The following is a 12,339-nucleotide window of genomic DNA, read 5'->3' on the forward strand; positions in this document are numbered from 1 at the left end:
TATATTGTCTGACATGGCATGAAGCTTGAAACAACATTTCTCATTTCATTAGTCTTGCAGAAACACAGTTTGAGCCAGTGCCAGTTTAGTGGGATATCATACTCTTATTTCCCTGCAGAATTTCAAGCAGACTCTGTATTGTGCATGTTTCTAAATGTTCCCTTTTATTTCCTTAAGAAAAAGCTGCTGGGAAAAACCCAAAATGAAAATTCAGGCTTTTTTCAACGTAATTTGGCACTTAGAATTATCAGTGGTCTTCCTGTTTTGCCCATACAAGATGTTTAATTGCATTGCAGTGCAAAACAAGATATCCTTAATGTGTGGATCAGTGAATTTTTCAAATTGCTTTTTCATGAATAGAAGCTAAAAATTATTCTCAATTTAATTATACTGTATGCCATAAAGAAGTACCTAGGATGAAAAAATATGTCTGACATGACAGTCGTGTTTTGAATCTTTCATTTATATGCAATGAAAATATTTATCACTAGGGTAGTACGGATTTGTGTTTCTTGACAAAGATAAAATTTATTGCATTAATGACTGTAGCCTCCAGCTATGATGTCTAAAACATCAGAGTGGGATAAAATCAATTAACAGAAAAGAAGGGGAAGGGAGAATCCTGTTCAAGGTACATCATTACTATTGATTATTTTGCTTAGGGGTGCATAGCCAGATGAGACTTCTGAGGTTGCTTGCTTCTGTGTCTTCAAGTTTTAGCCCTTGCACAAGTTCCATCTTTATTTTTGTTTATAGCACTGGCCTGGATGTGAGAGAAGGCTGTATAGCTGGATCCTGTAGCGCTTTTGCAGTTTTCAGCTGATGTGAACAATTGACTGAGACAGCCCCTAGAGCTCCCCCTTCTGATGTTTCAAGGGTGCTGGTGTAAAGATAACAGCACTGACAAGGAAGTGGAAAACAACCAGTTGAAAATGTATTTTATATGCATTATCAAGCATTCTGTATTTTATACGTTCTGAGCTTATACTGGATCATCCTATAAAGAAGAGTCACACAGGGAGCTTAAAATCAGTTCGGGATTTTCGTGCAGCTTACTTTGAAAACACTGTAAGTGAAGTTAGATTGGTTAGTATCCATGCAGGCTATTAAATGCTGCTATTCAATTTGGATCATAAGCCTTTTGAAGTGAAAGAGAGAGAAGTCTGAATGCTGAAAAAGAGAAATGTTTCACATCAAAGGCATTCTTTCTACTGAGGTTTACACAGCCTTTTGGCCTCCTCATTATTATTCATGGTGTTTTTTCAGTAATACAACAGACAATTTAGGCACCTAATTTACTGATATGATACTTCTTTTTGCTCTTCCTTAGCTTTGAAATGTAGTTGAAAAGCAGATGAAATATGTTTTTGACTCATGATAAAAGCTTATACCATCTACTTCAACATAGGCATGTATAAAAAGCTCATTTTAACGCATATCTTGCAGTAACCTGCAAAGCCCTTTAATCTCCACAGCAACCATACAGAGTGCATGATACATCATTCTCGTTACCATTGTGATACACACAACTACTTTGGTACATAGGGCAAGTTCTAACATTCAGAAATACTCAGAAATGTAGTGTTTAACGCACACATTTACGGTAGCTTTAGGAGGTTGGTTAAACCTAGGCCTTGTGAAAAGCAAACACATTTCAAGGTGTTTCATTCATTGCAGGCTACTATGTTCCCATTAGTAAGCCCAGAGAAAGCAGACCTTTCTCCCCTAAGATTTGCTCAAATTGCTAAGTGGGCAGTCCCCCGTGGTATCCATTTTGCATTTTGTTCCTTTGTGTGTCAATGGCATATACCATGTAGATTGAGGCCAGCGTCAGAGCTAGTGGACATGTGCTTTAGACAGTGTTCATCACAGGAGTGAGGATGTCTTCACCCATCTTCATAGATACAGAAACAAAATGATACATCTTAAGCTAAATGCAGGATAGGCTATTATGTAAAGCCTCTGCAACATCCTGATTGCATCTGTAACACCAAGAAAGGGAATTGTCCATGTAATCTTGATGTTATAGTAGTTTGAAAATGCCAGAAGAGCATATTCATCCTTCCAAAGGCGTAATACCATTGCCTGGTCTAGATGCCCAGGGAATATTCTAAAATAGGCACCCAGGCTTACCCTTTTGCTTTCTTTATCTAGCTTAAACTAGCAGCTTCACTGGTTGTCTCTTGTGACAGATATCCTGAGGAAGGGCTGCACTGTGCCAAAGGCACTACCTTGGACTCGGTCATGCTCCCTGATTAAAGTTTTGTTTTCGTCAGTAGCCTTCTATTCAGACTGTCTCTATCCATAGTCATATACACTCAGCTGCATATACAGCTAAGCAGGAGTGGTTTTCAGTGTGAATTTAGGACTCCCTGATACTGCGCATAAAGATGTTCATTTGGTGTCTTCCAAGGGAGGAGAGCTGGGTCGGTAGGAAATAGTGGAAAACACACTCCAGGACATCAGCAAGAAAGTCTCTGGGCAACAAGATTTGAGTCATACATAAAATTTTGGACAAGAATAAATGTCACAGTCTTTCTTGCTCAGAGGATGTCTAGGTGAAACTTAATGGTGTTTGGAGATAAAAGAGGTCCAGAAAACTGATGTAATCAAAATACTTTGAGATCCAGTACATGGAATTTGAAAGCATAAAGATTTGGGCATAAAATTGTACCTGGCAATAATGTCATAGATCTATGGAACAAGGCACTGATTTTACCAAAACCACTAGATCAATGTGTTGGAACAAGCTATATTTCCAAGGGAATAGATCAATGTGTTGGAACAAACTGTATTTGCAAGGGAATAAAAAGAAAGCATATATAACGTATCTAGCAGGTTAGGCACAGTTGATCATGATCTTCTTTATACCCAGACTTGTGACATAAAAAAATTAATTAAATGTTCCTACAAACATGAAATTAAGACTTCTCATGCTTAAGTGTATTTTAAGGAAATAATCTCAGTGTGATTAGACAGTGCTTAAATTAGATGATACGCAAAACCATTGCTGTACGTTTGGCAAGTTTCAAAGTGAGATTCATCCAATTGATATGAAGAAAATATGAATTTTTCATGAGTATTGATAATATCTTTAGAAGGGCTAATAACTCATCTATTTCAGTACTTAAAGCGATCAATAAATTTGGCCAATTAGTATAAAGTTTAATGCATCACTGAAGAGAACAGGCATATTACATCACATCTGCGTACCGCATAATCCTTGTTCTCTGTCCTGCAAAATCCACACTGGCTCAGGCAGAAAAGTATAGGACCAGACAAGATTGTTATTTCTCAGCTAAACTCTAACATATATACAGTGCAACATATGGTCAAATTTTGGTACTATGTATGTGGGGTTCTTTTTTGGTTTTAAATTTATTGATTCGTGGTGAGGAAGTAAGCCAATACAGAAATATGGATTGAGGAGAATTATACACAGTACATGGAAATGACTGACATTAGAGTTTCAGAAAATAATTCATCAAAGAGAAGAAGGTCAGCTCTTTGCAACATGAATTGTTTTCCTACAAAATGGAAGGTTTCAGATTTTTTACTTAAAAAAAGCAGAAGCTGCAAATACAAGTCTGTAAGAGATGCGTAGTTTTAAAATAGTGTGTTAGCTCTTCTCACTTTAATAATATCCTTGACATATAAGCCATTCATATTCTTCAAAAACATTAAGATATGTCTGAGGATATTTAAAGCTTAACACAAAAGAAGAATCCGTTATTTTTCAGAAAAAGTACAAATAATTTGACACGGTGCCTTTAAAAAGTTGAATTGCAAAGGATTTTTCTTTTGAAACACTTACATTATTTTTGTCACATTGTCCTTTAAAAGCATATCTTAATGATCCCATCTACTATTTCAGTATGGTCGGTAGATTCATTTTGAATGACAGCACTTAAAGTAACAAACAAAAGGACTTAAATGACCTGATGAAGTAGAATTTAACCCAGCTGATGGTTCTAAAGCCATAGTTTGGTTTGACTAAGAGTTTCAATAGTTGGTATTAGTTCACAATCTAGCAAATATGTGAAAATGTAATATTGTGACTGATGCTTTCATTTCAAAGATATACTGATTGTAGCACAAGAAATAAGAATGCACTCTTTAAAACATCAAACAGCATTTTTGGAGGCAGGTGCTTCTGACTCCAGTGTGCTTATGACTGAAAAGGGTATTGTGCTTTTTCAGCTGCCCAAATGCATACTACTGGCTACGCAGAGCACAATGCAAAAAAACTTCATACAAATCATTGCAGTCCTGCAAAGTCCTGAAGAAGAAATCAGCGTTCCTTAGAATAATACCATTTTCTTAATCCTTTATTGAGGATACATTATGTCTTTCAGACAGTAATGCTGTTAAATATCAGTCAGTACCATATGCATGACATTGCAAATGAGAAAACAATTTTAAAGTGTTCTTAAAAATATTTTAAATTAAATCATAAGTTTGCAAATACCTACAACTTTTTTAAAAAAAATCAAGAGTTCATAAGCAGCAGCTTGGGTGAAACAGATTCTAGATTTGTTCTGGCCCATTGTCTAAATCAGATCAGAACACAGCCCATTAAATAAAATCTCTCTGATGGCTTTCGTTTTGGCCTTATCAAGTTGCCATATGCTTTTTCAGTCTATTCTCAAGCACATCAGGATGGCATTTAAGAGCCAAAAACATTTCTCCTGCTTTCTGTTTTTACACTGTGAAAGGGCTACGCTTGGGTGTCTTGTGGCAAATATCAGTGAAAGGAATAGTGTGGTGTGCTAAAAATGTTGCAAAAAAAAAGGAAAGAGTTTAAGCCAGATAACGAAGTTGCTGAGCTATCATGGATCCTGTCAAATTATTTAGAATTTCTAAATCCTATATGGTGAGGGGAAAGAAGAGTAGAAGAAGTAATTACTCTTTAAAATTTGGTTTTTACAAGTCGTTATGGGAAGCCTAGTCCCATTTTGCCAAAAGATCATTTAATTTGAGATCAGGCCAAAAATTATATACAAAAATGCAGATCTAGTGCTGTCATTTTTATGTCATACATTGGATGTTTCATAGGCTCAGATAAACTGTCTCTTGTATTATGGAAGCCAGTCACACACAGGAACACAAACTGTTGGATACGCCCCTATATACAGTATACCCACCCTTGTTTCTATTCATCATATGTAGTCTGGATCCTATTCTAGTGAACAAGTATTAATTAAACAATTCACGCTTTACTACTGTTCACAAATATATTTAGTATACTGCTAGCCATATACCTTGTGAAAAGAGCTAATGCACTTAGACATGTAATAATTCATTTTTATAAATTATATAGTCTGGGCTGTATTTCTGCAATTAACATCTGAAACCAGTTTGTCAGAAAACAGTCTCTTGCAACACTAAGCCTATTTTGTGCTGCTCTGAACACTGGTTTTCTTTAACAAGTGACAAGAGAGAAGAGGAGGCTGAGGGGAGACCTTACCGCTCTCTACAACTACCTGAAAGGGGGTTGTGGTGAGGTGGGTGTTGGTCTCTTCTCCCAAGTAACCAGCGACAGGACGAGAGGAAATGGCCTCAAGTTGCGCCAGGAGAGGTTTAGATTGGATATTAGGAAAAATTTCTTCACTGAGAGGGTGGTCAGGCATTGGGACAGGCTGCCCAGGGAGGTGGTGGAGTCACCATCTCTGGAAGTGTTCAAAAAACATGTGGATGTGGCACTTCAAGACATGGTTTAGGGAACATGGTGGCACTGGATTAATGGTTGGACTTGATGATCTTGAAGGTCCTTTCCAACCTTAGTGATTCTGTAACAATCATGCAGCCATTGTACGGTGGAAAGACAAAGGTCTGCAGTTAAATGTTCTTTATAGAGAAATAATTATCCAAAAGTGCACAAACACCTGACTTGTGAAGCAGTAATTGTCACAGCTAACCTCTAGAACTGGCTCTCAGCTAGCAGCAGAAAATTAGAATATACATTACAGACCTCTTATGAGGATGGGCTAAGTGAATGACCTTCGAGGACTTTCCATATGTAAATTCTCTAATTGTGAATTTGTACTTCTCTTTGTATCCTCTATTTGTATCTTCTGTTTAGGACTGCAAACACAACACAGGTGGTTCATATTGTGATAGATGTCTTCCTGGCTTCTACGGTGATCCTACTAAAGGGACAGCTGAAGACTGTCAGCTGTGTGCTTGCCCCCTAAATATACCTTCTAACAAGTAAGATGTATATTTATTGCATTTTATGCTTTTTCACTTAGTAAATTGTGTAACTTTTTAATTTATTCTTTTGTATGTGTACTTGAGATTCTTTGTGTTTTAATCAAATAATACATTCTGCAATATGAACTTATATTCTCTTTTAACAGTTGTAGAGTGCTTAGCTTTGCTGAGAGGCAAAGATCAAGACAAAAGCTGGATGAGACTAGGTTAGAAAGCACAACCTAGAGTCTGGATGACTGCTGTTTTCTTTGAATCAATAACTAGCATTTGCTTTTCTGTTCTTTTTAGGAGTAGCTGTTTCTAGTTTTAAAGTTGAAGTTACAAATTTGGCATGTTTGGGGTTTTTAATAATTGAATTTAAAATCAAAATTTGTTGATCACATAAAATAGTGATTTCTTCTGCTTTTAATTTTCCTTTTTTTCCAGTCAACATTCAGTGATAATGTTGATTTGTTTGGAGTCTGAATTCAGCCTTAGATCTTGCAAGTTAAAATATTTTGTCATAGCTCAGATAAATCACTATTCATTTGTTTTGTTAAATAAAAATAATAATGAAAAGTTAATAAAATGTTTCCTTTATTACAAAAGGTTGTCTGTGCTACTTGCTACCTACAATTTAATAGACCAAGTAGCTTGGATTTTTTTAATTGGTGTTGTCACACTTGGTACCTGGAAAATAACTCTTAAATCATTTGATGCAATATAGTTGAAGAAAGCTGTTCTGGATCTTGTCTGGTCAGCTTTTCTTGTGCATATAAAAAATTTGAAATTATGTCTATCAGTTTTAATTAACACATCTGGCTTATGCCGTTCAGTATGGCTTCAGAGGAAAAGAGCCCTGGTGCAAGTAGCACGTGTCCGGATTACACAGAAGAGATCAGGAACTGTTGAGTACGTGTCAGACATGCTTGCAGTGGTAACCAATACTTGCCCAAATTCCAATCACAAATTGCATGTGGCTCCATTCTGAAAAGAATCACTGTTAGTCCACATAAGCATTTCAGGAGGATTGTAGAATTGTACTGGAAGATTGTAAACTAAGCACAGAGGCTGCCCCATCCCAAGCTCTTCATACAGCTTAAAAGTTTTAAGTGGTTATAGGAACTGATAAATCCACTGGGGTACTTTTTTTTTTTTTCTCTCTCCCTTCAGCCCTGCATCTTCTATTTCACCCCATTTTCCCCAAAAGAGAAGTCAGATTCTGTCAATGAAATGCACTTTATTATTTATGAGTACAAAGAGTATTTCTGAAGGTTTATAGGGCAAAATCCATGGCTACCACCTGCACAGAGAGGGAGCTTTGTAAGGTGCAAGTAAAGAGGACAACATAATCTGAGTGGCAGTCTGCCAACATAAGGTACAGATGAACTAGATTTTGCTCTTAAGTAGTTCAGGCTAACTCTGTTGCTTACAGTGGCATTGTGTCCTATTAAAATTGCACTGATCGAGGCAGGAATAATCTAACCATTTATCAGCAGAAATTCCAGGGGATTGTAGCATGGGAGCCTGCCTTCCTGTTACCACAGCTTTTTTATTGCTTTTACTAGATATACATGGGATTATTATGTCTGCTGCTCAGACATGGTAGCTCTGACATCCTCATTGCTTTCACATACTTAGTATTTCCTTGCGTAGTTAATTAATTCTCTTTCTCTTGTTTGAGAACATTGTACTGGCAAAGCAGGAAAAATGCTATCACATTTATATCTTGTGGAGATGTGCAACAGACCAAGTCCAATAGATTGAATTTAGGTTTTTATTGGCAAAATGCCTGGAGACCTCTGTTAAGTTTTCATCAGAGTTCTGACTGCTTCACTTTCCTCTTTTGAAATTATACGAGTCCCCTTTCTAATATTTAGTTTTCTTGAAAAACATAGTCACAAAACAAACACAGAATATAAATGTTCTTGAACTGTGAAACTGTGGGAGTCCTGAACCCTACAAAGTTTAGCCCCACACTAGAATTGTGCAATAGCTTCTGATTTCTAAAATGGACAAAAGCAAAACTGTGACCAACATCCTCAAGCTTTGTAGAACTCATTGTAAGGTTCAAGCTTTTATGAATTTACAGTTCCAAACCAATTATTAAATTTATGAGGGAAAAAAAAGAGGTTGTTAAAGATTTAATGAAGGCTGTTAAAATACTAATTTTTCTTTCTTACTTAGTTGTCAGTGAGTTTGGTATGCCAGAGATAATATATGTAGACAATTCAGATTCTTTCATATGAAAAATAAAGAAATTTCTACTAAGCTCATGTCATTGTACGGATGTAGAGTATGTCCTGTTATTTCTGAACAACCTAACAAGTGATTAACTTATGTACTAAATGATTATAAAGAGCTGTCTATAGATTTTAGTTCCCATAGTATTTACTTCCTAGCATGGCATGACAAGCCATCTGTACATCTCTAAAGCTTTGTCTTTTATAGCAGTGTCTTATTTCTTTATGATGTTTATAATGGTTCCCATCACGGTTTTCACAGCACCTGAGTCTTTTTCTTTGCAATGCCCCATAAAGTCGAGGAGAACTGTTCTATCCATTTTAGAAACATGGTGGTGATGGAGCTGTTCTATAGTTATTTTAAGCTGATTTAACTGCTTCTCATTCCTTCTCCTGTTTCCTAATGGCAGCAGTTTCCATATGCAATCACTGAAGCCAATCATAAAACTGCCTTCTGAAGCACAACAGTGATAAGTGACTTGCCATATGTCAAAAAGAATGCTTGGCCAAATCGGGAAATTAAGTTGTCTAAGCTTTTTTCTAGGTCCTGGGCTCTATTTTCCTCTTTTTGCATATATCTCCATATTTGTACTTATATGATGCAGGTGAGATCAATACCCATATTATAAATGGCATATCTAATGCACACTTGACTACTTCGTCTTACCTCTTCCCATTAATGCATCACTCTTACAAACCGTTCTAACATTCTTCATCTTTAAGGAGTTTCAAATATACTGATTTTTTTTCCATAGAAATTATCAGGAATACTACTATATAATTCTTTCTACCAAATGTAGATGTCTGGGATAATTACTGCTTTTCTCTTGAAGTGGTGATTAATTTAATACAGGTAAAGAAGACCCTGAGAGGAATATAATAACATTGGAAATAGGACATAGAAGATATCTCACTCAGCCTGGGAAGGTCACAAGTAAACTCATAGGATGTGAACTTGGAATTCTGGTTGGTCTCAGAATGTTAATATTTTGCTGGAGAATTTAATAAAATCTGAATCTCATTCCCAAGAGGTGTTTTCTATAAGATACTTGTAAGCCTTTAAGAAGCTCTGACTCCCAACATAGACCTATCATAGATAGATAGATAGGTATAGTGTATTCATTTGTTCCATGTCCTGGCTGGTCCTAATATTGTTACCTTATTTAAAAATTGAAAAGAGTGATGATGAATCAAGAGGGACAAAGATTTTTTCGAAGCTTGTTTTGAGAGATCAATACACACTGTTCATTAGTATTTATCACTAGTGAGTAATGAGATTCTAAATAAACAAGATGATTCTTTTCTCACCCTGCTATCACGTATTTCCTTTATATGGGATTATATATATGGGAATATATATGGAATATACAGATGGGAATTTCCCAATATATTAATGTTTAGTGTTGAGATGTAGACTTATTAAGTCACATAAAGAATCAAAGGATGCTAGGTCTGAGCATAACCCTTAAAACATGGAAATTCTGCTATTAATTATTATTGCTTAGTAATAATAAGTTTTCATTATTGTTATCTTTAAAATTTATGCAGTTAAATTCAGAGCTCTTGATGGAACTGTGGTACAGTCAATCTTGCGCAACTTTATAATGAGCTGTGATCGCAATCTCCACAAAGTTTCCCCTGTAACTCTTAAAAAGTCTAAGGTTGGGACTGACAAGCAGGATCTTATTTCAAATAAGTCAGGTGCTGCTGATTAGATTCAGTCATAATATGAGCCTCAGTTGAAAATTGCTTTCATTGCTGTTTAAAAATAGAATTAATAATTAGTATTTCTTCAACTGGCTCCTCATACATTTGTGAATCTATTCTTAATTGAATGCCATTTCAAAATAACACAAACATAATCCTCACAGGAAAGAGGAAAATCCCAGTATCTGTCTGTTTACTGGACCTGAGGTTCCTACGTTTTTCTTACTGATCTCTTCTATGTCTGTGGGATAACTTGCCCTATGACAGACAGGGTATTTATAAATGGAACTAATCTATAACAGAAACAGAATAAAGAGTAACTGAGGTCAGATCATAGGATGGATGACTCTTGAGAAGTGGGGTTCAGTCACCAGCAGGTAATCAGGTTACATGTTCCTAATTAAGATTTTCTGTCTTCCCTGTGCCTATTATTTTCCAGAAACTTTCATCATATATCCTGCTTTAACTTATCGAAGGTCAGATTATGGTTATTTGTTTATTATTGTAGTATGATCTTTTAACTTGACTATACCTTCCTTCTGATGTCTTTGTTAGAGCAATTATATTCCCTCTCAACTTCCTTCTGATGTCTTTGTTAGAGCAATTATATTCCCTCTGAACTTCTATTTTACTAGCTTACTTTTCAGATATGTGCTTTCGTTTCCTGTTCGGAATAGTCACTCCACTATGCATCTGCTCCTGGGTTTTTTGTTTTTGTTTTTGTTTTTTTTTTTCTATTTGGTTGATGAGAATTGATTACCATTATTTAGATGAGGTCCTATAAAGGTGCTCATATGTGTCTGTCTCTAATAATAATTCCAGAATGACAGAAGAACAGGTGCCTCTTCTGTCTTTTAGAGTGTCAGGAGGTTTCCTCACAAAAGTGTGTTCAAGGAGAAAGATTACAGAAAGCAAAATGCTAAAAAGCGAGGGAGCATAGTTCAGAGTTAAAGACAGAGGGTGGAGCTTGCAAGTATCCCTATTTATTAAAAAAAGAGCTAAAAATAAATAGAGCATAGCAAAGAGGTAAAGCTTTCTACTCTGCAAGCTATTCTTAAACTTCAGCGTGCCTGTCTGGCCTGTTGCTTGAGGTTGTTGGCACTCCACTTACTCAAATGTATTCTCTGGGAAGCTGCACCAGATTATTTCCCTTTTTGCCTCTCCCCTTTCTTGTTCACTGGGTTCCTTTCACAGCCAGTTACACACAAAGTTACCTGAGCTTTCAAATCAGTTGTCCTTCAGAAAGACTTATACAGGGACCACATTATGGCATAGAGTGTTTTGCCAGGCCCTCGGGGGCACAAACAAACAGCTGTACATTCCTGCCTTTTTAATGGTATCCAGACCACTCGGTGGCAGGCTCAAGTCCCGTAATAACAGGCTATTGGGATGCTGCCATCCGTTACTCTATATTCAGTGTCACAGAAATAGCAAAGTCATTCCAAATTCAATTTGCTGGAGTCAAACTTAAGCCCCATGTCCTAGACCAGAATCGCTTTTCCTGTGCACTGTTTTGCAAATTAATGATCTCTGAAGTGAGAAGACAGCTATGCTGCTAACAGTCTTTTCTTTATGTTTCTTCCTTGTCCCTCTTCTTACGCAATACCAACAACACAGCTTTAGCCCGATATGCCATTTTGACCGAAGTCGTGGATTAATATGCGATGAATGCCCGGCTGGGTACGTGGGACCACGCTGTGAAAGGTAAGCAAGCACCGTGCTTTTAACCATATGAGAACTGAAACAAAAGTATAGATCACATGGAGCTGTTCTACCGTTTTTTTACTTCCCCTTCTCGCCCTCATTCCTGTGTTCTGAAACTCACTGAAGAAATTCCTGTGCATCTTCCTCTGATATTGTGTCCATGCATTTGCATATTTCTAGGGCTTTTTTCTTTTTTTTTAATCTTGTTTTATTTATTACCATTACTTTATGGTAAAGTGCAAAGCTTCCAAGAAGCATTTGCTGAGAAGTAAAAGTTTTTTTTTTTTTTAAAATGATTCTTCTAACTTTTCTGACACTCTTTTGAGATTTTTATAATTATTTTGTCTCTTTTGTCATTTGAATGTTTAGAGCATGGTGAATCAAGTATTCAATAAATTACTGATGCCTCATTTTGAAAAGTTAATATGCAACAAAAATGCAGTTCTTTTAATAAGTTATTTGTTGATTTTAATTATTTTTAAATAACATTTTA

The 12,339-nt window shown here is 36.2% G+C and overlaps 1 protein-coding gene across 1 annotated transcript in view; it reads left to right on the forward strand.

Annotated features, from left to right (window-relative positions):
* LAMA2 (laminin subunit alpha 2) overlaps positions 1–12,339 on the forward strand; it is a 291,049-nt gene that overhangs the window by 125,313 nt on the left and 153,397 nt on the right. The window contains exons 16-17 of the mRNA XM_081997942.1: positions 6,083–6,210; positions 11,760–11,846. Coding sequence (XP_081854068.1) covers positions 6,083–6,210; positions 11,760–11,846 — 215 coding nt within the window. The remainder of the gene's footprint in view (positions 1–6,082; positions 6,211–11,759; positions 11,847–12,339) is intronic.

The sequence above is a fragment of the Phaethon aethereus genome (assembly GCF_964289735.1).
Source record: "Phaethon aethereus genome assembly, chromosome: 3".
Classification (NCBI taxonomy): domain Eukaryota; kingdom Metazoa; phylum Chordata; class Aves; order Phaethontiformes; family Phaethontidae; genus Phaethon; species Phaethon aethereus.